General features: G+C 39.9%; 1 protein-coding gene across 4 annotated transcripts in view; it reads left to right on the top strand.

Annotated features, from left to right (window-relative positions):
* Positions 1–24,616, top strand: part of JMJD1C (jumonji domain containing 1C) — a 173,957-nt gene that overhangs the window by 143,503 nt on the left and 5,838 nt on the right. For 2 of the 4 annotated variants that reach the window (XM_050899438.1, XM_050899437.1), the window contains 16 exons: positions 2,231–2,403; positions 2,735–4,941; positions 7,924–8,125; positions 9,854–10,068; positions 11,097–11,249; positions 14,079–14,168; positions 15,533–15,660; positions 15,842–16,055; positions 16,539–16,753; positions 17,210–17,488; positions 17,858–18,026; positions 18,446–18,536; positions 18,640–18,770; positions 19,864–19,986; positions 21,035–21,174; positions 23,457–23,633. In XM_050899438.1, coding sequence (XP_050755395.1) covers positions 2,231–2,403; positions 2,735–4,941; positions 7,924–8,125; positions 9,854–10,068; positions 11,097–11,249; positions 14,079–14,168; positions 15,533–15,660; positions 15,842–16,055; positions 16,539–16,753; positions 17,210–17,488; positions 17,858–18,026; positions 18,446–18,536; positions 18,640–18,770; positions 19,864–19,986; positions 21,035–21,174; positions 23,457–23,633 — 4,707 coding nt within the window. Of the gene's footprint in view, positions 1–2,230; positions 2,404–2,734; positions 4,945–7,923; positions 8,126–9,853; positions 10,069–11,096; positions 11,250–14,078; positions 14,169–15,532; positions 15,661–15,841; positions 16,056–16,538; positions 16,754–17,209; positions 17,489–17,857; positions 18,027–18,445; positions 18,537–18,639; positions 18,771–19,863; positions 19,987–21,034; positions 21,175–23,456; positions 23,634–24,616 lie in introns of all 4 variants that reach the window. The other 2 variants (XM_050899439.1, XM_050899440.1) reach the window with 1 other exon arrangement.

Raw genomic sequence — 24,616 nt, 5'->3', positions numbered from 1 at the left:
GCATGTGCATACTGATTTTTAGAGGCTTACAACTTGGCCTAATTTGGGCAGATTTTCACAGGGACCACAAAAGGCATGTCGTTGACAGTGGTCCTTCTGCCAAATTGTAAGCCTTTGCGTCAAAGCTTGGAGTTCCTGAATGGTTATAAAGATTTTTTCTTTTTCATCATGGGGAAAGCTATTCTTCCCCAGCCTCATTCTTGAGAAAAGCCAAACCATTGTGGCTAAGTCTTTCCCAAACAGTCAGTTTGAGTTGGCCTTGTAATATGAAGTCAGTTTGATCTAAAATGTGATAAAGTCAAACGCAGCAGAGAAGAAAAGCCTAAGAGAAAACTATAGGTGGATTTATCTTTTCATGTTGCTGCCTGCTCCACCCCATACTGAAGTCCATTTTAAAGAACTTATGATAGACTCTGTTTTCACTTTGGATGCCTGAAGTATGCAGCCCTGCATACCGAGGCACGTAGCTTTTTAATTATGTTGATATGTGGCAATTGTCTTGTGGTGACTTGTCTTCTGGCTTTCGCACTGGAGGCCTTTTTTAAATACGTCTTAGAAACCCAGAATGGGCGTTTCCAAGGTCGGTTTGCATGGATGCCACGATCGCAGAAAGGGATCTGTGTTTCAGCTGTAACAGCAGCAGCAGCCACCCTCGGCTCAGGGCTGAGCCGTGTCTGTGTGCTGAAGGAAGCGTGCCCCCAAGCCCACCTTTTCCTACTGTCCACAGGTGGCTGTGGCAGCTCCTGTCTTTGGGCTGGGCCATAGATGGTTGCAGGTGGAGTCATGAAGCTGTTTGGGCAATGCTTGGTGCTCAAGCAGATGTTCCCCAGCTCCTCTAGGGAGAAGGTGATGGGGCCTCTTTTGCATAATACTTTAATACAGCTTACAGGCTATTCGTGGGAACTCACCACAGCGTGGGAACTCCTGGCCTAAGAAACGTGTGCACTAAAACTGTTAGCGCAAACCCGAGCGGTTACTTTAAATATTCAAAATTATAGAAATCAGAACTTCAAAGCTGTAGCACCTGCAAATCTATTCTGTGCTGCGTGCGTGTGTGTGTCATGAGAGCTCTTGGCTTTCCTTTTGCTGCAGCAGTTCTCAGCTGGGAGTTGCCAAGACTGGGGAGAAGGAGAGGGATGGACTGACAAGGAGCAGAGGAGGGGAAGAAGTTCTGGGCAGTGCCAGGAGTTAGGGATGGAGCAGCACCGAGAGGCTTTGGGGTGCACGTGAGAGCTTTGCTCACTCTTGTCCCAGTCCCTTCTTGGCTTGTCCCTAGCACTTGAGCACCACTTCAACAGGGTGCCCTGCCTTTCCACTCCTCTGTGCCTGTTTCTCATAAGCAGGTCTCAGAGGAGAGAGGGAAAGGGGAGAGAGACGGAGAGCTGCTCTTGGTCTTTTCTGCAGAGTTGTTATACAAGTTTCAGAGAAGATACAAAAATAGAAACTTACCAAAGTACTCAATTAAAAAACAGTTTCATAAATTAAGACTATCATGGTGTGTGTAAACACGGAGGTTGGTATTGCCCACCTTTTGAGTATTTAGGTACGCAGCATAAAATAGTGCGTACTGTGTGTTTGCCATGCTGCAAAGTATGGCAGGCATTTACGTTTATGGTCTTAATAGTGTGCTGATGATGAAGTTATGCCAAATAAAAATGCCTGGCAAAATAAAGCAGATTAATTAGGATTATCATTCTTAATCATTTGGTTGGGGGGAGGAGAGGAACCATCCAGGAAAGAGATACTTCTATCCCTTATATTGAGATTTGTTATAAAGCTGGAGATGAAATTGTTTTCCAGAAATACTAAACCATATTTGTCTTCTGAAAGAAATAACTTCTTGCAATTCATTGAAGAGCTAATGGTCTGTTTACTAGTAACTGAAGCTAAGCACCATCAGACTATCATTGGTTTGCTAATTTTGATGAGCTTGAGATGCCGTTCTAGAATTAACTATTCATGCTGAATACTTGAAAATTAAACGGTTCTAAGAATGCTTCTGAAATGTGTAAACTATTTTGTATGCCACAAGTCCAGGGGAAGTACAATCAGATGTACCAGTTGATCAAAAAGTGACTTAAAATGTTAAATTTTATTTACTGTGTATGATTTGATGCTGAAATACATTACTTCACTCTGACCATTGGTAGGACTTGATACAGTAACTCTTGTGGTCCTACGATTATTTTGAAATCTGATTTTATTTTTTTGTTTTGGTTGGTGTTAACAGAATACTCCCAGCCCGTGGTTACACCAGCCCACCCCAGTGACCTCAGCTGACAGCCTTGGTTTACTGAGTCACATTCCTGTGCGACCGTCCAGTGCAGATCCCCTTCGGCCTCTCAAACTGACAACGCATTCCAGCCCACCATTGTCCAAAAGTATCGTAGAGCATCACAAAGAGTAAGTTTGCTGTTTAACTCTGTGTGAGAGGGTACATTTCAGCAGCTGTTTTTGTCTTCTAGCTTCCTTTTAGTTTATTTGTAAACGTGGGTGCCTGTGATAAAGAAAAGCTTGTCAGTGTGCTGCAAAACAAGACTGTGCCCTGTTGACTTGGAATGGTACTTGAGTTCCTGAGTCATCTGAAAGCTTTTGAAAATTGTACCTAATATAAAGAAAAGTTTATTTTGTGTTAACAGATAACTTTGTCCAGAGCATGGGAAGAAAGGTCTTCCATTTAGCACATTGCACTACTTTTAGACTAACCTGTGTCTGCTTAACCTTTTTCAAACAGAGAACTGGAGAGGAAAGTGTTTATTGAACCTTTACGTTCTGTTACAACTGCACAAGTAAAGACGGAGCTAGAGCAAAGCAGAACACAGTCAGCAAAGGAGAGCCATATGCACAGACATTTTGCAGATCCAATGTTGAACCAGCTGCCAAGGCCACCACAGGAGACTGGGGAGCGACTGAGCAAATACAAAGAAGAACACAGGCGGATACTCCAAGAAAGTATTGAAGTTGCTCCTTTTACAGCTAAAATAAAGGCACTGGAGGGAGAGAGAGAGAACTACTCCAGGGTAACGTCCTTATCTTCAAGTCCTAAAAGCCATTCAGTAAAATATGACAAAGATGCCGAACGCTCTGTGTCAGAACTGTATAAAATGAAACATTCAGTTCCACAGAGTTTGCCACAGAGTAACTATTTCACCACTTTGTCTAACAGTGTAGTAAATGAACCACCAAGATCATACCCATCAAAGGAAGCTTCAAGTGCATATGTTGATAAGCAAACTAATTGTCCTTCAACAGCAGCTAGTCCCCAGTCTCTCCCCTCTTACATTTCTTCTCTTTCAAAACCTCCACCTTTAATTAAGCACCAACCAGAGAGTGAAGGCCCTGCAAGCAAGATACCTGAGCAGCTTTCACAGTCAGTGCAGTCTCACTCTGTAAATTCTTTTAGAAGTGACAGCAGGAGCCCTACTCAGTTGTCAGTCTCGTCTTCAAATACACTCCGGAGTATGCCTGCCTTGCATAGAGCCCCTGTGTTTCACCCCCCTGTGCACCAGAACCTGGAGAAGAAGGAAAGCAGCTATAGCAGCCTTTCACCTCCGACTCTAACCCCCGTTCAACCTGTTAATGCTGGTGGTGGCAAAATACAGGAGTTGCAGAAACCACCAACTTTAGTACCTGAGCCTAAGGAAGCTCAGACTGTTTACAAGGGCACTTCTGAACAGAATTTATCAGAAATATGGAAGTCCAATAATGCCCCAAATAACGAAAAAGTGGATTGGCACGTTGAAAGAATGAGTGGAAAGTCACAGTCCGCTACAGCATCTGTTATTGTGCGTCCCCCTTCCAGCACGAAATACGATAGTGTACCAGTAATGCAGTCTGCTTCCAAAGATGGAGTTAGTGAGAGATCTTCAGCTGTGACAAATCAAGCAGATTGCCTGAAAACAGCGGAAGCCAGGGAGACTGGAAGAATCATTCTGCCAAATATGAACTCAGACAGTACTCGCACACAGTATGAAAAGAAATTTCCAGCTGTCTCGCAAGGCAGCGTTCCTCGTGCTGTCACCCCTACCACAACTATGATCTGCAGTACCAAAACGGATGTCACCACATCAGCAGCAACAACTACCAGTGTGTCAAGCTGGGGTAGTTCAGAAGTGACTTACTCCTTATCGAACACGGTCTTGGCCTGCGCGCCACTGGAGTGTACTGCCTCGAGAGCGGCAAGTCAGGCGGTGGCGCAGACCCAGGAATGCAAGGTCAGCACTCCAGCTCCGGTTACACCCGCCGCTGGCAAGACAGGCAGCGCTGCTCAGCCCAGCTCGGGATTCTCCACCTCCACTGACTTTGTCCATTTGAAAAAGCACAAGGCAGCGTTGGCTGCAGCTCAGTTTAAAAGTAGTAACACCAGTGAGACCGAGTCCAGCTCTGTGAAAAATCAGACGTTTTCAACCTCTCTCTCCCTAGACAGTGCTATCGTCTGTAATACAATAAACAAAGCGAACTCTGTAGGCAGTGGGCAAACTTCCCAGACGAGTCAGCCAAACTACCACACTAAACTGAAAAAGGCTTGGCTAACAAGACATTCGGAGGAAGATAAAAACACTAATAAAAAAGAGAATTCAGGGAACAGTGTTTCAGAAATTATTAAGCCATGTACTGTCAATTTAATAGCTTCTACATCAAATGATTTGCAAAATAACATAGATAGTAAAATCTTGGCAGATAAGTTTGTGAAGGAAGATAAGCACCCTAGGAGAAAAGCAAAACGAACTTACGAGTCTGGCTCTGAAAGCGGAGACTCTGATGAAAGCGAGAGCAAGTCAGAGCAAAGGACTAAACGGCAGCCCAAGCCAACTTACAAAAAGAAACAGAATGATTTGCAGAAAAAAAAGGGGGATACAGAGGAAGAAGTAAAACCGAATGGTGTTCTTAGCAGGAGTGCCAAAGAAAAAAGCAAGCTGAAGTTACAGAGCAGCAGTAGCAGCAGTGAGTATATTAATCTGATATGGAAGAGACAGACTAATGTGAAGTCTAACATTGTTAATCCTGGAGGGCTTGTCGTGCACAATAGCTGGGAAAAGAGTTGAAAAGCATGCTTGTGTAAATGAGTAGGTCCAAATTTATCTGTCTTGAGGCCATTTGAAATATCCTTGTTTAAGAAATTCAGCATTTTGTATATATGTGTTAACAAACTGGTTCTTGGCCTAAAAATAAGCAGTAAACAAACTGGTTTATGCTGTCCATCAAAATTCAACAGACTGGTGCATGTAGTTGTGCCACTTGTATTGAGATACTTTTTTTTTTAAAGATCTAATGCATTTATTTTTAGAGCACTACTTGAGGGAGAGATTCTCTATTGTTAAACTTTAATTCATCCTTTGATCAGGAAGCCAGAGGCAGTTCCTTGAGAGCGTGATGCCACTCTGTTATGATTTGGTTAATTTAATGAAAGGTTTGAGGGAGAGTCATTTCACACTCGTAACTAGTGTGCGTATTATATGGTGTTAACATCCCTCTTGTTTAAGATATAAAGAAATTTAGGGAAATACAAATTTCAATTTAAATGTAATACTGTAGCATGTAGCAGATTGTAACTAGAATTATCTGAAAAGAGAAACTGGTCTGCCAACATGAGGGATTTTATTTAAGAACTTACCTTATTTTTTATCCCAATTTATTCTTCTCCAAGGACTAGTCTTTTGTCTTTGTTCTGGTTGAGTATGAGAAAGTCTAACATTAAATTACTTTTCACAAGAATTTTTACGTACAGGTAGTAAGAAAATGAGTACTGCTCCCTGTAATTACATTCTCTGGCTTTTCATTGCCTAGTGTGTAAAGTTACTCTTCTGGTATCTGAGAGTACTTGATCCTCAGGTTGTACTGGGTGCTGGAGGTGTTGCAGTCTGTCTGAGGTATTCTGGCTGGGGTCCAGTGATAGTATTACTGTTGTGTGTCCGTCTGTCCCCCCCCCACCCCCCCCCCCAACGAAAGGGAAGATCAAGGAGAGCATGCCTGTAAAGTTTCTCGGTTTCACTTCTTGAAGTAAACTGTAAATATATACATGTAACATGTTAGGTCTGTATGACCTTTGTATTGTTGCAAAAGATTTTGTGTGGCTTTGTTGTAGAAGGGTTGCTTACCTAAGTTAAGGGAAGGCAGTGACTTCTTATTTTGGCTAGTGATACCCGAGTATAAAAGTGATACATGATAATACATTATGGAACTTAGGTTGGGAAATGGGTAGGAGTTGGTATTATGTTCTGTTGTGAGTCGCACGGCCTGTGTCCTGCACATTAACAGGTTGGGCCTGTCCCGTGGTAGCAGCTTCTTGTGCTTGCCATCCTCTCTTGAAATCTTAATAGATCTGGGTCTTTCTGTCTGTTTCTCCTACTTGACCCACTAAATAGATGAGCATTTCTGATACTCCTGTCAGTTTATCTTGGGGGAGCTTTGTTGTAACTTCTGAGAGCGCGCTGGTCAGAGATTTTCTTATGAAGAGGACTTTCTACAAAGATGTATACAAAAACATAGTCAACCTTGAGGAGCTTTCAGGAAAGAACAGGTCCCTGTGGGACAGCTGCCTGGGCTCCCCGTAGGTGGCTGAAGATAACTGTGCTTCAGGATGTGGGGCTCAGTGCAGTTTCGCAATGTGGGTGGTATCTGGATACTGCCAGGGTTGAAAACTGCTTTGTCCCTATGCTGCTGTTTCGGAAAGCCCTGGGAGCCTGTGCGCTAGCCAGAGCGCTCAGAGCTCCAGGCTGCAAGGCTCCCTCCTGCAAAGCAAGGCATTTTACAGTCCTACAAGCATTGGGGGTCTTCCAAGTTCCTGCCCACAGAGCTTGAAGTCTAGCGGCTCCCGGATGACACCCAGGATCTCTGGTTCCAAGGCAGAAAACATTGCATTGGACTAGCAAACCTGTACTTTGGCCTTTTCTACTCTTAAGTTTTAATCCAGTTACCATAATGCTCCTTGGATGAGTTGGGAGTGCATTTTGTAAGCCATGAACTGAGGCATAGGCAGTCTGTCACTTGCAAAGCTTGCACAAGTCATCTCTGGCAAAATGCAGATCTGAACCCAGGTACCAAGTCCAAAGTTAGCACCCTGACCTCTCTATCATCCTACATCAGATCGCTGTTTACAGGACATGAACTTTCAAGAGTAGTGGTAGATGAAATGACAGATACTTCTATCTATCTGCAGATAAAACTGGTGCTGCTTTTAAAAGTCATTAAAATGAAAGCCTGGTTAAATAACAACAGGGTTCAGTTTCAAAATGTGTATGTGAAAATTGCACGTATTACTCAATAGATTTGCTCCTCATGTTACTCCGTGTCAGATCTGCTGACTTCCATATGAAAAATAAAATTGTACTGCTTAGCCTTGCAAAGCCAACAAACTTGACAGAGAGTAAATGGATTCTGTTCTTCCTTATGCTGCATTTTTTACATTAAGTTCAGAAGAGTTACATGTGAATAGAGCTGCTCTTCTGTAATCATATCTGTAACCCTCAGCAAAAACAAATTTTGAAGAAGCAGGATTTTTTTTTTGTAAGCTCTGCTTTCATTCATTAATTGTTGCCTTTTTTGCGTACATGTTCACTTGAAACAATTCAAACTTTTCTTTCTTGGGGTATTGTATTTCTTTGCTTGTTTTGTAGGAAAGAGATTCTGAAGATGATTTTAGTGGAATATTTAGTGAACGATACATCTAATGTAAGAGAAAATACAGTGTCCTAGGTATTCCTGGTAGCTCAGCAGGTAGTTAACTGTGTTCCTGCCTGGGTAAGTCTAATTGGTAGCTATGCTTTTTCAACTTCGGTGCTGACAGGCGGACAAATGGAAGTAATAACGAAATATATTATGCAGGTGACAAATGTACTTTCAGAAATGTTGAACACTGATCTGATTGGGTTCTGCGAATAAGGGCTGGCAGTACTTCATCTGAAATTCTCCTTACTTTTGCAGCTGGTATACCTCGCTCAGTGTTAAAAGATTGGCGCAAAGTAAAGAAGCTGAAGCAAACGGGAGAATCCTTTTTGCAGGATGATTCTTGCTCTGAAATAGGACCAAATTTGCAAAAATGCAGAGAATGTAGGTTAATAAGAAGTAAGAAAGGAGAAGAACCAACTCACTCACCAGTATTTTGTAGATTTTACTACTTTCGGCGGTAAGTACAGCTATTTTCTGGATAACGTGGTGTTTTAACTTCTGAAAATTATACTGACAAAGGACTTCCATGCTTGAAAGCTTCTCTGATTTTTCTGGCTCAGTCGTCTGCCTGATAAAAGACACTGTCTAATTTAACAGTATTTACATTTGTATTTATTTCTTTTGTGGATTGACTTCATTGCTGTTTAAAGCTTTATAGCAAAGGCATCAGAACAGCTGCCCAGTGTACCTTAGGCAAGCAGAAAATACAGCACATCACCATTACACAGGTGTCTGGCATTTGAAGTGGGATTTTCAAAAGGCAAGTTTCAGTTATTCTGGACAAGTTGTACAACCGCAGAGTTGTACTTATTCGTAATTGTTCTTATGCCAGTATATGGTGGGAATGCTGCTCAAAGTTTTCTGGGAGTTTTCTGAGGACAGAGGAGTTGTGACCTCCTTTTTCACAATTAATGGCCAACCAAGGAAAACTCACAAGTCGGGAAGAAAACTGCCCAGGATGCAGTGTAGCGTACATGGTGCAGGCAGCACTGCTATCGAGACAGAACAAAACTGCTTTAATTTGCACGTGGGCTGTGTTGTCAGTATATATCTAACTCGTTTTGGACAGGAAATTGTTCCTAGATTGGGTTTAATTTTTTATAATGAAGCTTTAGTTACAAGACTTGGTAGTCCTACAGGAATCATTTCAATGTTGGACTCGGAATACCTTCTGCATAAGAATATTTGCTTCCTAATGTGGCAATGTCGGAGTTTTGGTTTTTTCCTCTTGTATGAAGGAGAGAACATCAGTGATAAAATTTTGCCAACATTTTAAAACACACTTAGGAATTTAAAAATTTGAATGTTTTGAATATATTGTGGTAAATTTTACAGCAGTTTATTTTCATTGTGTTTAGATAGTAGGACTTGAATTGTAAACAATGTTTGCACTACTGTTGGAAGTTGTAACTGAAAATTCATCATTTCTTGTTCATTAAATGCATGTCTAAATGTAATTTTTGGTACTTAGTTCTGAATTCAGGACTCTCTTACTGGCATTGCTGTAAGATTCCTTAACTATTATAATAATCACATGTGTATAATGAATTATCCTGTATTATGCAAGATTGAATAATTAATTGTTACTGCTTAAAAATAGGCTATAGCCAGGGTTAGTGGAGTGGTATTGGGTAGGATAACAGGAAAGCCTGTAGTTATTTTAAAGGTCAGAAATTAGCGGATACAAAAAACGTTATCTTGTATTAGTGATTTGTTCTGCCTAGAAAGACTTAAATATAGTGTCCAAACTCCTGTTTTCTGAGTATGAGAGCAGTAGGATAGAAAGATTTATAAAATATGAGTCAGACTGAGTGAGTGCTGTCACAGACACTCCAAAAATTAGAGGTGAAGAATAGGTGGAACCAAACTTCTGCAAAAAAAAAAAAGAGAATCTTCCTGTCTGCAATTTTAAAGCAGTAATAAATGTTGCTGAGTGAGAATGATGAGTAAACTGAATGCAAAAAGTACCTAAAAAGTTAGTTTTAGTTTTCATGCTTCCTTACTGTTTGTTTTAAAACCATTTTTGGCAGTAGGATTTATTTTTAAATTAAAAAATATGGCAGGATGCTAAAGAAGGTAAAGAAAACTTGTTGTAAGACATAAGCAGTAAGGTAAATTAGCAAGTAAACTGTAAGTCACAGGATACAATGATATATGCAGTTAAACTATCTGTTTCCATTTTTAGGTTATCTTTTAGTAAGAACGGAGTGGTTAGGATAGATGGTTTCTCTTCTCCTGATCAATACGATGATGAAGCACTGAGTTTATGGACACATGAAAACTACGAAGATGATGAACTGGACCTAGAAACTTCTAAATACATTCTAGATATCATAGGTGATAAATTTTGTCAGTTAGTAACATCTGAGAAAACAGCCATGTCCTGGGTGAAAAAAGACGGTAAGGAAATCTCAAATGCTCTCAAGTGTTCTGCAGTTTTACTCGAGTGTTTGCGTTCATCGTGACCCATTGCTTTTCAAGTAGCTCACTTCACCAGACTGTCATGTTGGATTTTCCTAGGCTATTTTGTAAGAGGGTATGTTGGGAAGGGGCAGGGACCTTCCTCAGTGGGCCAGTCTGTTGCCCCTCCCTGCGCTGGTGGCTGTGCTGCACCAGCTCTGGGGCCAGGCTGCTGTTGGGATCGGAGCGGCCTCGGTTGCCAGCTTGGCCTCCAGCTCTCCAGCCAGCACGGCCAGCTCCAAGCCAAGGCCCGCAGTGAGCCAGGTACAGACTCCTGCCAACAGACGTTGTGTTTCTGACATCTCTCCTTCCCAAAACAAAGGAGAATAATGTGACAGCATGGGCCCCGAGGAGCATGTGCCAACACCGTCACCTCCTCCCCACCAAAGCCACAGTTAGTCCATCCTTCTGGCCCACGGCAGATGGGCACAGGCTGGAAATGGGCTGGTGGCTCCACTAATTCCAAGCAATATGAGGAAGAGGTGGGGCAGAAAGCAGAAGTACTAGCCAGGTTTCCAGGACAGGCACCTCCCTCCCCTCCTGCTGACTTTAACCCTCCAACTCACCAGTGTGGCTGCCCTTGAGATTAAACATGTCCCATAGGCAATCAGGTGAAAAACCCATCTCTCTTCATTGCATGGGGTTAAAAGTATATGTTAAGGAAGTTTTTCTTTGTACTTGCAACCAACTTACGTTGAGCAGGAATATTCTTTCTGGTTTACTTTAGTCTGTGGTTTTTGGATGCTTTAATTTCTTTATAGTGTATTGCTAATAACATTGATGGGGATGCTGTGTAATGCAACTAAGGGGGTAGATGTTGATGGTCTGTTTATGAAGGATCACTTTCCTCCCCTGACACCCAGTTGTGTCTGATGGGAAAACTACGAATGCTTCATCTATAAAGACTATTCATTCTGTGCTTTGCATTTAAATTTCAGTCCTTTTATTCTGCTTATTTTGTATTTCAGCCAAAATTGCATGGAAGAGAGCAGTGAGAGGAGTCCGTGAGATGTGTGATGCATGTGAAGCCACATTATTTAACATTCATTGGGTCTGCCAAAAATGTGGATTTGTGGTCTGCCTAGATTGTTACAAGGCAAAGGAAAGAAAAAGTTCTAGAGGTCAGTTCTTTATGAACTAGAGTATTGTATAGGCTGTTTATTCTCATTTGTTGTAGAGCTGCTGATCCACTAGTGTAACTGCCTTTCTGTAAAGTGTTAAATTACTGCTTGTGTGTTTTGGTTTCTCTTAGATCTTTTTTTGCCTCCTTTTTTGTTGGTAGATGTAGAACCAGTCATTCAGAAAGCAGCTGCTATGGGGGCTATTTTAGATCTTTGTCTGCTTTTTCAGTCTTTGTGTGTGGATTGTCTTGGATTGCTTGTGCCTTGCCCCTCAAGGTTAAATCTTGTTCTTCAGCTGTGAGACTGGCACTCCATTACACCTCCCTGCTTTATGGTAACTCATTGCTGTTAAGACTTGCCTTGATTTGAGTGCTTTCTGGAGTCCTCCCTTCAGAAGTACATGGTTTGTCATATTGGCTTAACAGCCTACTTTTTTCTTATTAAAAAAAAGAAGAGATGGAGAAAAATACTTCACATAGTATTTAAAATGAGTGTTAATGGAGGTTTCACAATCCAGCAGCCTAAACACATACTTGGTTTAATCTAATTCCTGTGCTTTAATGGAAATGTCTAGTTTAGTCTGTAGTGAAGTATAACAGGACTGACTTGTAAACCTGTGATGTCTGCGTGACCCAGCCTGATTGCAATTGAAAGGAGGAACGGCTTGGAAGATTGATCTGGTCATTCAGCCCTCGGCTGTGACATTGGTGCTGAGGCTGCTTGTTGGAAAGGACTGCCTTCCCCTGGGTGGCAGGCATTGTGCCCTGGCACAGTCCTGCGGTCAAAGACTGCGCCAGGAACTGATTCAAGTATAGTGCTGTTTTGAAAAGCATTTCCATGTTTGTCATAGCAGCATAATGTCACAGATGTGAAATGTTAGTAAAATAAAGTTTAACTGTTAGATGGCAGATCTTTGATAAATGGAGAGACTCATCCGCTTTGTCCTTGGCTTGCAGTGAGAGGCCTCCTACACAGCGGTTATAGGATGTTCCCAGAGACTTCCATCAAACCTGAAGTTTCTAGGGAACTAATGTCGGTGTTTTCCAACACCGAGAACAGTCGTTAATGCTTTAATGCTGGAGGCTGCTTCAGCAGCTCTTAACTGGCTTAAGTCTGTGCGTGCGCATGTGTGTCCATCCATCTGACGTGGCTTGGGATATACGCCGAACGTTATTTACCCTAGTGGGAACATGCAGTCAGAGGCTTTTTATAGTGTGCGTGTTAACCAGCCAGGAAAATTTTAGTAAAATGTCTTCAAAGCTTAAAGCAGTGTACAGAAGCAGGCTTCTTTTCAGTCTTCTAACAGGGAAGACTTTCTCCTTACTGTTCATCACAACATTACATGCAAAAGCAGAAGTACGATAGCTTCCCTCTCTGCAGCTTTATTTCTAATGATGCTGTAGGATTCGTGTGAACTGTCTCTCTCCTTTGGCACTCTCTTACAAAGTTCAGAACCACCCACCCATATCTATATAATAGCAGTTTATATTACACCACTTTTCCTGGAAGCAGTAGTTGTTTTTACAGTTGCTAAATGTAACAGAGAATACACTGGTTTCCCCCTGCTTCAGCAGGAACATTAGAGGTTTAAATATTCCATATTCAGATATTTATTAATGACTTCTCTCATTACTACATGAACGAATGAATGTGCATCCATTGTTACAGTTCATGGCACCATCAAGTGGAATGCCATGTTATGGCACCTCAGTCATAAAATAGCATTAAGTAGATACATGCTATTTTGTTTCTTGATTTGATTTATGTTCGTGACCAGTTATATATTTCAGTGTTTTAGGAGTTACAAAAACTACAAAATAGCTAACAAATCTAATATTTATCTGAATGGAATATTTGGTATGTTGTGTATCTATTACAGTGTAAGAAAATAATGCTTTAAATGTGCTAAATGTGCTTCCTTTAGGGTTCTCCTTAGTTTACATTGCTAGAGCTGAGCAAACTAGTAAAAATATTTGAAGAGCCTCTTAAAACTAGCATTTCAGTGGATAGGATACAAGACTGGGGGTTGAGAGAGAAATTGCATTCCTATTTCTGCCCCAAAATCACATAGCAGATCGGTGACCAGTTGCTTGGCCAGACATTTTTTGCTCTCGTTCTTCCTCTGTCTTGTCTTTACACTGCATATTTTTCTGGCAGGGACAGTCTTCCTGAAACTTTATAGAAAGCCTCTCTCTGCTGCCACAGACAATTTTCAACCAGTACATACAGACTTGTGGTTTCATGGTTGCTTTAATCTGACATAAATCCATGATGCAACTTCCCTCTCCGTTTTGCCACCAGTAACATCGGTGCAGCTGCATAGTAGGCCAAATCAGAGAATTTATTTGGTTAAAAGTTCATCTTTTTGGCTTGTTTGGCCCTCTCTGGTCAAAGACAGCCACTTTCAGTTGGAGTGTGGATTGTGTCAAATTAAATTAACCATACAATCGCAGCCTAACTGTCTCTCTTTTCCGTGTTGGAATTCGTCAAGGGAGTCTCACTGCCTCAGTAGCAATTGTAAAGGATTTCGGCTTATGTTAAAATGGCAACTCACTCAATGTAATAAAGGGAATATACTTTGAAACTTCGAGGTTATTGGCAAGGGTCTGTGTTAGATGCGGCTATTTCAGATTTCAGTGTTGTCAAAACTCTTTATTCTTTTCCTTATTGTGAAAAATAGCAGTTGTATGTAAATCTGTCACGCATGATACCAGGACAGAAGACTTACAGTACGTGTAGAAAACCGTTTCTAACTAAAATCTGAAAAATGTTATTTAGCTGTGTCTGTGTACCACTGCAAGTAAAACAATTGCCAATGTTATTTTGCAGATAAGGAGTTATATGCCTGGATGAAGTGTGTGAAGGGACAGCCTCATGATCACAAACATCTGATGCCAACACAGATTATTCCAGGCTCTGGTAAGACCACGTGCGAACAAGCAGGATGTGGTTTTTTTCCCAGGCCTTTCTGTGAAGAGAGGCCAGAGTTGTTTCTTGAAACTTCTCGTTTTCCATTTAAAAACCTGCGAATTGTGTCAAATCATCGCAGGAAGGCAAGTGATTCTGGGCAGTTAACAGCAAGGGGCACAGATGATGAAGACAGAAAGAGGAGTATGCTGGCAGATGTCTGAAGGGGTTTTGGGGACAGGCAGTGAAGAAATTCAGGGTGTTTGTTGTGACTGTTTTGTACCTTTTCAGAGCAGAATAAAACCGCCAGAATGTACTTAATAAATCTGACCTTAGCTGTTAAAATCTTAGAGTAGGACTGCCAAGGAGCACCATGTGGCAACAGATTTTTGGGGATTTGTTTTTCACTGTTTTCTGACCCGCCCACCCAAAAAAGATAAGATTCATGTGTGGTTTTGGTTGGACATCTGAATGAGCATCTTAAAGCAAAATGCAGTGAAGGAGCTTGTGACAAATGAAAAACTAAGCAGTAATCCTAAACCCAGCTAAATTCAGAATTTTTCATACAACCAAGCAAGTTTTATGAGAAGTGCGGTTAGGTGTGGTGGTGGTTGTTAGTGCAACTTTACTTGTGATCTCTGGCAGCATTGATGCAGAGCAGAGAATAGAAAACTCAAATGTGCCTTTAAACTTGTTCAGTAAATTCCCAAGTTATTTTAAGCTGGATATACAGACCCAGTCATTATTTTATGGGTTGTTGCATGTTAGTTCAGGTAGAAATTAAGGTTGGTTAGATTCCATAATAAATTCAAATTGTGACATTCCCCAGAACAGGTTCCAGACTGAAACTGGTTTTAATTTTAAATTGTGAAGTGAACCACTCATCTGGAAGCAGCACAGTGAAGACTGCCTACATAACCTCAGTTTTGTTCTTCTGTGCGTACCGCTTACCAAACAGCCTTAAATTACATGATCACGTACTAATTTTTCTGTCAAGACGTGGCTCACTTCAGTCTGTAGTTCGACAGTTTTATTAAATGAAGCAATGATGCACCCGTTGAACAGTGAGGAGTAAATAATGAATGACTGGCTTGCTTGGTGTGTGCCATGCCATGGGAATGCAGAGTGAAGGTTAGATTATTCAGACGAGTAGTGTGCAATTATTTAATTAAAGACCTTGTCTCTTTCTGCACGAGCTTTAAGGTAAACTGGACAGTCTTTTTATAGTATTTTTGAGTGTTAAATTTAACTTTTTTAATAGCTTAAATTTTAAAAGGGCTTGGAGATAGCATTTTAGCATCACTGTGTGTGTATTGTAAAGAGGGCCACAAAACGATTGAGAGCTGCTGCTGATTTTCTTCTTAATTGTCTTCTAGTTTTGACAGATCTTTTAGATGCTATGCACAATATTAGAGAAAAATTTGAAATTAAATCCCATTGTCAGTGTACCAGCAAGCAGAGCACGCAAGCTGGCAAGCTCCCTGCAATGAATGGTGTGTCTCAGGTGAGTCTAAAATGTGTGTATACATTGCAGTTTGTTCAGGTGTTCTGATTCTTGTGAGTTTTTATATTTGAATAGTACCAGTTCCATTTTAATTTGCATATACGATGGCTAAGTGCTAGCCTTGTCTTTGAAATACATTAAAGCAAAGTTATATACTTTAAAATAAATTTGTTCTTTACAGGTTTTGCAGAATGTCCTTAACCACAGTAATAAAATTTCTCTGTGCATGCCTGAGTCTCAGCAGCAGAATACTCCTCAAAAGTCCGAGACAAATGGTAATACAAGTCCAAGGAGCGATGTAAGCACAGACAGCAAGTTAACACCACCTGAATCCCAGTCACCGCTGCATTGGTTAGCTGATCTTGCAGAGCAGAAAGCCAGAGAAGAAAAGAAAGGTATATGTTTGAAATTGTCATATCATGTCCATGACTTTGGGGGCACCAGTGGTACGTAATTGAATTAATTGGGAAAAATTCACAGTTTTCTGTTCAACAAAAAGAAAAGATGATGTTCTTTCCCCCCTTAATTTTAATCTTGAAACTGCAATGCCTTCTCCTGGTGGCATCAGAATCTGTTACCAGAAAAGCCACTAGTGGAACGCATGTGTAATGTGGCAGTATTTCCAGCTACAGCATCTCTCATTTGTGACAGGTACTCACTCAGCTGCATCTCTGAGATGCTGAGGAAGGCCTTTTCATGGTCACACTGTTTGACTGCATTTTGAAGGATCTAGTTCATCCTCTGGTGTGTTTTCAGGTGAATAAAGCACTAGTGCTACAGTATATTACCACCACTATAAAATGCAGGATACTGGTGCTGTTCCTATGTCTGCATCATGATACAACAGTGTAAACTTCCAATGATTATTTTTGTTTTAGAGAACAAAGAATGTCCTTCTGGAAAACATTCAAAGGAAGAGAAAGACCAGGATAATTTGGAGTCCCAAAACTGTAAAAGCTCCCCTCCTGCATCCCAGAACAACGAGCAGGGCTCAACCTTACGAGATTTATTAACTACAACAGCAGGCAAACTGCGTCTAGGTTCTACAGATGCTGGTATTGCTTTTGCTCCCGTTTACTCTACAGGAACAGCCGTAAGTGTTTACAAGACACACGGTTTTTATATCAGGATTTGAAAATCTCTGTCATTTGTTTTGGTACGTTGTAGTTAGAGCAGTCTGATAGCTGTATTGCTTTAAATATTCATTTATAATTAAAACTTCATATGCACACACACACACATTTGCATTAACATTCTGTTTATTTTTGTGTATCTATATATAGTGATAATTGATACATACTATGAAGAAAATGTCCATGAAGTTAGATAAAGCCATAAACTGACAAAGTAAAGGAAGATTCTAATATATTGAGTTTTGTAATAACTATATATTTCTAACTTTTTCCATGTAAGAATGCATGCAGTTTTCTACAAAGGAAGTAGATAACTGCAAGCTTCTAATTGGTAATGAAATGTTGTCATTCTACTGCAAAAGGAATTGCATTTGCTTTTACGTTGTTTAAGCATACATTTGTTTGTTTTCTAATAGAGTGGCAAGAGTGGAAGGACTATGCCAAACATTCTTGATGACATAATTGCTTCAGTAGTAGAAAACAAGATTCCACCAAATAGAGCACCAAAGATAAATGTAAAATCTGAAATAAAAGATGAGCCAAAGGACGATAGAAAATGTATTCAGGATGACTGCAGTAAACGGTACAGTGATATTCAGTATTCGTGGATCTGTGATAAGCATGTTTTGTGGCTCAGAGACCATAAAAACAACAACAACTGGAAGCTCTTCAAAGAGTGCTGGAAACAAGGAAGGGTAGGTATTGAGCCGTTCGGTCTAGAAAGTGACCTCAGCATGAACTCTGGGGGAGTTGTGTGAAAGGACAAATTTGCCTAACTCCATGTTTGAAAATATATTGTTGACAGTGGGCAAAAGCTTGTCAGGTATAGCCCACATGTGAACGTAGTGTAGTTTTAACTTCTAATAATAATTAAGAAATTACTGTTACAGAGATTCAAATTCCAAAAAGATGTGGGTATGATTGCTGTCGGAGGAAATGTTAACAGCTCAGTAGGGCCAAGGTCTTCAGTGTGTGTTTCAGATGCATTTGTACTCCACTTTAATTGAAGGAGGTGTTTGCTTGCAAAAGGATAAGTATTGATTATTTTATTTTATTTTTTACAGCCTGTTTTAGTGTCTGGTATGCATAAGAAAATGAACTTCAGCTTGTGGAAAGCTGAGTCAATTAGTCTAGATTTTGGAAACCAGCAAGCTGATATCTTGAATTGCAAAGACAGTATTATTTCAAACACCAATGTCAAGGAGTTCTGGGATGGTTTTGAAGATGTTTCAAGTACGTTACTTTAAATGTTTTATTCCATTGATTCTGAACAACATGGTCAATGTTAGAAACTGCAGTTAAAAATATTCTTTATGGATCTTGAAGCTTTGAAGAAACTTTAATTTAAAAAGAAAGCTCTAGGTAATCTGTTTGCAGAGAACGTGATGGAAACTTGCATTTTGTACCTTTGCAGAATTAAAGATGCACTAATATACTAGTTAGGTCTGACTAAGAAACCAAACCAATGTTATTGTTCCTCAACTAGTTGAGTTTGTTTTGTTGTCATTCTTGAGTCTCGAAATTAATTATCTCCTGTTTTATGGATGAAATATTTGTAGACAAAGGTTAAGAGTTCAGTTATGTATTTTAATTGAATAAAGTTAAAACACCTACAGCGTATTAGTTTTTAGTAATTTCTATGTTACTTGCAGAACGGCAGAAAATAAAAAATGGGGAAACGGCTCTACTAAAACTGAAAGATTGGCCTTCTGGTGAAGATTTCAAGGCTATGATGCCAGCAAGGTATTGGAGTTTAATATTAGATATTTTTAAGTCAAACTCCATGTTGGTTTTTTCTCTCTATGTAATGACACAAATTCAATTACATTCTTCTTTCCTCCTCCAGATATGAGGACTTATTAAAAAGTTTACCCTTGCCTGAGTATTGTAGTCCAGAAGGAAAACTAAACTTGGCTTCTCATCTGCCAGGATTTTTTGTCCGTCCAGATTTGGGACCCAGACTGTGCAGTGCATATGGTGAGTATGCCCTAGAAGTGTAGCAGTTACCTCTTCCCTTAAAAGTGGGACTGACTTGCGTATTAACAGTACCTGCACCTCAGGCATGAGAGTTTATTTGCTTCTGCATTTCTTTTTACCTTTTCTTGTGCTGTTGCAGTCTTCTGAAGCATATAAATGGTTAGCTGCTTTTACACAAAGACAGATCCTGTCTTTAATAATGCTGTATGACAAAATACTTCATGAAATATTATTGTGTTCATAATTCTGGTCATAAATAAATCTCAGCATATTTCTCATAATTTGTATTTGTATTGTATGCTGTACACTCAAAAACCTATTTAGAAAAGGTTGTTTCCCTCAGACCTTTTCCAGCTGCTCCTTCTTTTGCAAACAAATTTGTTCAATTCTGTTTTACAAATTGTTGTAATAAGACAAGACATGAGTTGTAATTTGTGGCATGATGGCTTTGATTTAAAAAGTTCTCCAGAAGTCCTTTGAAATAAACATATTAACGATAGTGATCAAGGCATGGGTCTGAAGAACTGAGTCATTAATGACACTTTTATGTAATACTGCTGCAAGGCTTAGTGTTCTGAAACGTCCTTTTGACTTAAGCATGTATGTTTTCACCTCTTGGAACCAAAACTAATTTTCCTCTTTGCTTGGGGATTTCTTTTGATTAAGAACTCTGCTTACAGCCAGGCATAAAAGTGACACATTTGATTTGATAACCTTGTGTATTCATTGTACTTATATTCTGCCCTGAACAACCTGAAAGGTTGGGAAGGAACGTAGTGGTCAGAAAATGTCATTGATTATTCTGCTGAAACGTGTTTTGTTCTGACACAACCGCTATGTACGGACAGTTACCTGGGCTAAGAGATATCTCAAGGTCTCTGTTAAAAAGTAACATTTTCTTGTTTAGCAAGTGAAACAAAAGCATGTTTGTAGTTTGTATATCTCAGTATTTTCACATTAAAGCCCGTCTGTACATAAAATGCTTTTCTGTGATGCTTAGTGTACTTTCAGAAATTTTTTCTCAGCTGTTGCACGTTTCTATTTGAAGGTGAATATGCAATACAACAAATCTTAATTTCATCTTGTAACATAGGTGTGGCTGCTACTAAAGACCATGATATAGGAACCACAAATCTCCATATTGAAGTTTCTGATGTCGTGAACATCCTTGTTTATGTTGGCATAGCGAAAGGAAATGGAGTACTTTCCAAATCAGGTAAGGGGAAGCTCATTGTAAGAGGTGTAGATGGACTGAATGATCTGCTTTTAAAATTGACACTGTTCTTCTGAAGTGGATGAAAGATAGCCGTAAGTACTTGCTTAAACCCGGGAGATTCTTTATTTCAAGAATTTGCACGCACAGTAGTTCTGCATAAAGTACACTATAGTTCATGAATTATGAAATGGTGTTTCAAACTCTTTTCACTTTTTTTGCCATTACCTATAATTGATGTACCGTTCCTGTGCTGGGGCTGGCAGAGCTAATGAAAGTGCAGGATGAAGGATTTTCTCTGGAAGCTGTGGTAGTTCTAACAGTTATGTCAGGATGATGTATTTGCCAAACCTTCTGTTTATTCTGCTCTCTCTGGATGCACAGTGTTTGCTCTATTGAATTTGAACCGTAATGTGATTTTTTCAGCACTGGAGAGCTTAAATTGGTGTATGTTAGTGGTATGTATGAGGTTTATTGCTTATGTGAAACAGTCTTGAAATCACTGAAATAGTTTTGTTTCTTTCCCCTTAGTCTTTTGTCCTCTTATTCTGTAATCAGCAAATGTAGATTTTGGGTGTGACTACTAGAGCTGCAGTAAGACTTGCTGTCTTTTGTTTGCTTTTTTTTTCGCTTGCATATGCGCTAAGTTAATAGCAGCAAAACTTGAGCGTATCAGGAGAGCTCTAGCTTCTTGACTAGGTGCTGCAGAACAGCACGCAAAACGCTGCTTTTGCTAACTGCAGGAAAACACCTTTTTCATCTTTTAGTTTTTTTGGTGCCAGCCCTGCTTGTTTATTTCAGGTAGGAGAATGTATTCTATCAAATTCAAGAAATGTAAAAAAGTTTAAAAATTAAATGTTGTTTTTAAGGTATTTATGGCATTCATGTTCTAGTAACTAATTGCAAACACTGAACAAAAAGGTCACCTGGGGCTTCTGTTGTATTTGGCAAACTTTTATCTGCTCAGTCTCACACAAGAAATTGGAAAAGAAGGTGTTTAGTTTGTTTTTCCTGGGTCTCACTTTTTAAAAGTATTTTTGTTGAATCTTAGGAGTTTTGAAGAAGTTTGAAGAGGAAGACTTGGATGACCTTTTAAGGAAGCGGTTGAAAGATTCAAGTGAATTACCTGGCGCTTTATGGCACATTTATGCTGGCAAAGATGCTGACAAGATAAGGGAGTTTCTGCAGAAGGTTAGATTTATAATACATATTTTATAAACATAATCTAAGTAACTGGTAAATTAAAGGGGGCTGGCAAAAACCACAGACACCACCCCTATGCTTAGGGAAGGGAGGGAAGCAAAATTATTTCCTTTATAGCATATGAATTATAATTGACCTGCTACATCATCAACAAATAAAATATGTAACATGATACGTATTCACTTCTTAAGAGTTACAGGTAGTCTGCAAACTCTGAAGGCTCAGGAGGGCATGGAGATCTGTTCTTGTCCTTCTCTAATACCAATGATAATTTGTAGGATAGTGTTTTTCTGTGACTGATCCATTCTTGCTTTATTAGATGCTGAAATTTTTGTGAGTTGTCCCATGCAAAAAACCCTGACCTTGCAGCCCAGCAGCCACCAATCTTCGTAAGGACTGTGTCGTGTCAGTTAGCTCAAAGAACATGCCTTGCCTCTTAGTGAAGACGAAAGCGGTGGGGGATAATGTACCCAAGGGCAGCAGACTTCTTCAGCGTTAGCTACGGTGCAGATCTTTCTTAGGTAGCATGCGATGAACAAGTTAGAGCCACATCAGAACCTTTCAGGTCGTTACTTACCATGTAGGATGAATACCCCCCACTGGGCCATTGATAGTCATCAATGGTATTAAATTTAGAGATACCATCTTGGAAGCAGTTTGCTGTGCCCTGTCTTAGCATGTTTTCATGTTCTAGAAGGCGGTCTTGACGGATGACTTAGAAATACCAAAATATCGCTGAAGTGGTTGCTCGAGGAAGAGAAGTCTTCACTGTCTTCTACAGTGGGGAAAAAAATCAGATGAGTTTTAACTGGCTAAACAAAAGGGGCCCATAAACAGGCTGGAGGTCAAGGTCTCTACTGTGAGCAGGAAGAGCCTAAGAAATTTAGCAGTAAAGATTCGCTTGGACAATAAGGCAGTGTTTCAGTCCCGCAGCAGCTGTCCTCTGGTGACTCAAACATTTGCTCTTCGGCAAGCTGAACGGTGGGGAAGAATGAGCACTAGTAAATAAAATACAGCTAATTCCAGGAGATCATGAATTATACAGCGAGGCTTTTCTGTTCATTCAAAAAGTAGATGCTCATAAAGTGGATGGTGGCTCTTCAGTTTGGCGAAGAGAGTTGTGAACAAAATAATGAATGCAAGGGAATAGGCGGACAATGAGTATTATTCAGCGTTTCTTCTTTCAGAGCAATTAAGGGATATTGTGAAACTCTTTGAGCAGCAGGTTTAAAACAAGCACTTAAGACGCTATGCAATAAAGTTTGTCATTTGCTGCCACAGCTTGCCATGGTATTCAAATTGTGTACCACCTTGTATTTTTGCTGTGGTAGTACTTTTGAAATACTGAAGTGGAAATTAATTGACGACTAGACCTTGGGACCACTTTGCCTGCTGATAAGAGATAAAAATCTCAGTATCTTGTTAGTACAGAAGAAAGGTGATAATACACAAGAACAGTTTCAAGCTATGTATCATGAAATTAAGTATATTTAATATCAGTATGAATAAAAATCTGTTTCTGATAATTGTCTCCTGAGTCATGACAGATGGATTGGATATGTGTTTTTTATCTTTAGTCACTTTTTTCTTTCTTTGCTATGATTGATTAATTAGCAATTGATTAAGGGTAATATTTGTTCCCCTGTAGTTAACTTGATGAGAAATGGTTGTTGCAGTTAAGTCTGCCGCTGTCAGGAAGTATTATTTTTTTATGTCCATCTTTTTTTCCGGATTCCTTGATGGGATGGTAGGAAAATAACTTCTTATCACAGAGTGGTTGAGGTTGGAAGGGGACCTCGAGGTCCTTTTCTCCAGCCCTGTGCTCAAGCAGAGTCGCCTAGAGCAGGTTGCCCAGCACCACGTGACCCTTAGTTTTATCTGCTGCTTTTTTCCTGAGCTGAGGTTGTGGTGTTGCATGTCTGTGTCAAAACTGAAGGTTGTAAGCTTGAGAAATTGGCAGCATAGGAACTCTTGAGGTTAGATTTTATTTTCTTGATGAAGCAAGTCACACAGAGAGTGTGTTGCTTATTAATAGATTATTGTGCCGAGTTCTTTAAAGCTCTACATTTTGGAGTGGGAGTTCTGCAGATGTCTTCAGTTCAGTGGGACTTCCCAGTTCCTTTGAGGTTCTTTTGAATCCCTAACTAAAATTCTTGTTTGGATATTGGGACCACAGTAGCGTTGCTTCATAAGTTAGGTATACTTACAACTTATCAGCAAAAGGTTCAGCCTCTTTTGAAAGTAACTTGGGATCTTTTCTGTACTTACAGATAGCAAAAGAGCAAGGCTTAGAAGTTTTACCAGAGCATGATCCAATACGTGATCAGAGTTGGTATGTGAACAAAAAACTTCGCCAAAGACTTCTTGAAGAATACGGTGTAAAAACCTGCACGGTTATTCAGTTTCTTGGTGATGCTGTTATTCTACCAGCAGGAGCACTTCATCAGGTAATGTACATTTGTTTAAAGACACAGAGGATTAAATAACATAAATACAATAAAATAACTTTTTTCAAAGACATAACTACATCTGTACTCAAATTAGATTTTATTTTCTTACTGGTAGCTATTAGTATATAGGAGTGTATAATAAGGTACATCTGCTTGTGTAGACACTAGCCAGTACTAACATACAGCAACTTGAATGCTTGAAATAGTACTGTTCCTTTTTTCCTTTAAAACAAAAAATGAGCAGACTATTATTAACCACTTTTTTCCACTTTTCATTTCATTAGCAAATTTCTAAATAAACTGGTGTTAGTTACGGGAAAGTCAGGTTAGTAATTTTTTCCTTCTAAACCAGAAGTTAACCTAACCCAGGAAAGGCAGGGAGAGCAACCCAAGCAGATAAAAATACCTGGATGTCAGGTGTCATTGTTTTTGTCTTCAGCCGTAGGAGAACTGTAGAGACAGTTTGGGTGTAACAAGATGTTTCTGTAACAGGATTTGGAGGTTGTTTTCCCACTGCACATTAAGTTCCTTTTTACACAGAAGGTACATCAATCACCAGGAGTCATCATTGTCCCCTCAGCAGCTTTCCTTACCATCAGAAAGAGTGATATCACCTCTGCAGCAGCTGGGCTGATTTAATTCTTAGTTACGTAAGAAAAAGTACTGCCAGTAGGGCAATTCTGGAGAAAGAGTATGAATTTGTGTGGCAAGCTTCAGTCCTCTCCTAGCACATAGGGTTTGTTACTTCATTTTGTTTGATGTGGTTTTTTTGCACAGTCTGCAAACTGCTTCTCCTTGGTGAAAAGAGGAAGAAAGCACCGTTGTTGAGACATGATTTTTGGGCAGTTCTAGATTTATTTATTTCTTCACTCCATGAACCTTTTCCTGTTTCAACAGGAAATAGAGCCTGCTTTCTTGCTGTCTTGCCAGCTGTCAAACACCACTAATTAGGTAGCTGACTACCAAGGAATGAGGAGCAT

Source organism: Gymnogyps californianus, chromosome 6 (genome assembly GCF_018139145.2).
Source record: "Gymnogyps californianus isolate 813 chromosome 6, ASM1813914v2, whole genome shotgun sequence".
NCBI lineage: Eukaryota > Metazoa > Chordata > Aves > Accipitriformes > Cathartidae > Gymnogyps > Gymnogyps californianus.
The sequence above is the reverse complement of the archived record's forward strand: the minus strand, read 5'-3'. Positions and strand labels throughout refer to the sequence as shown.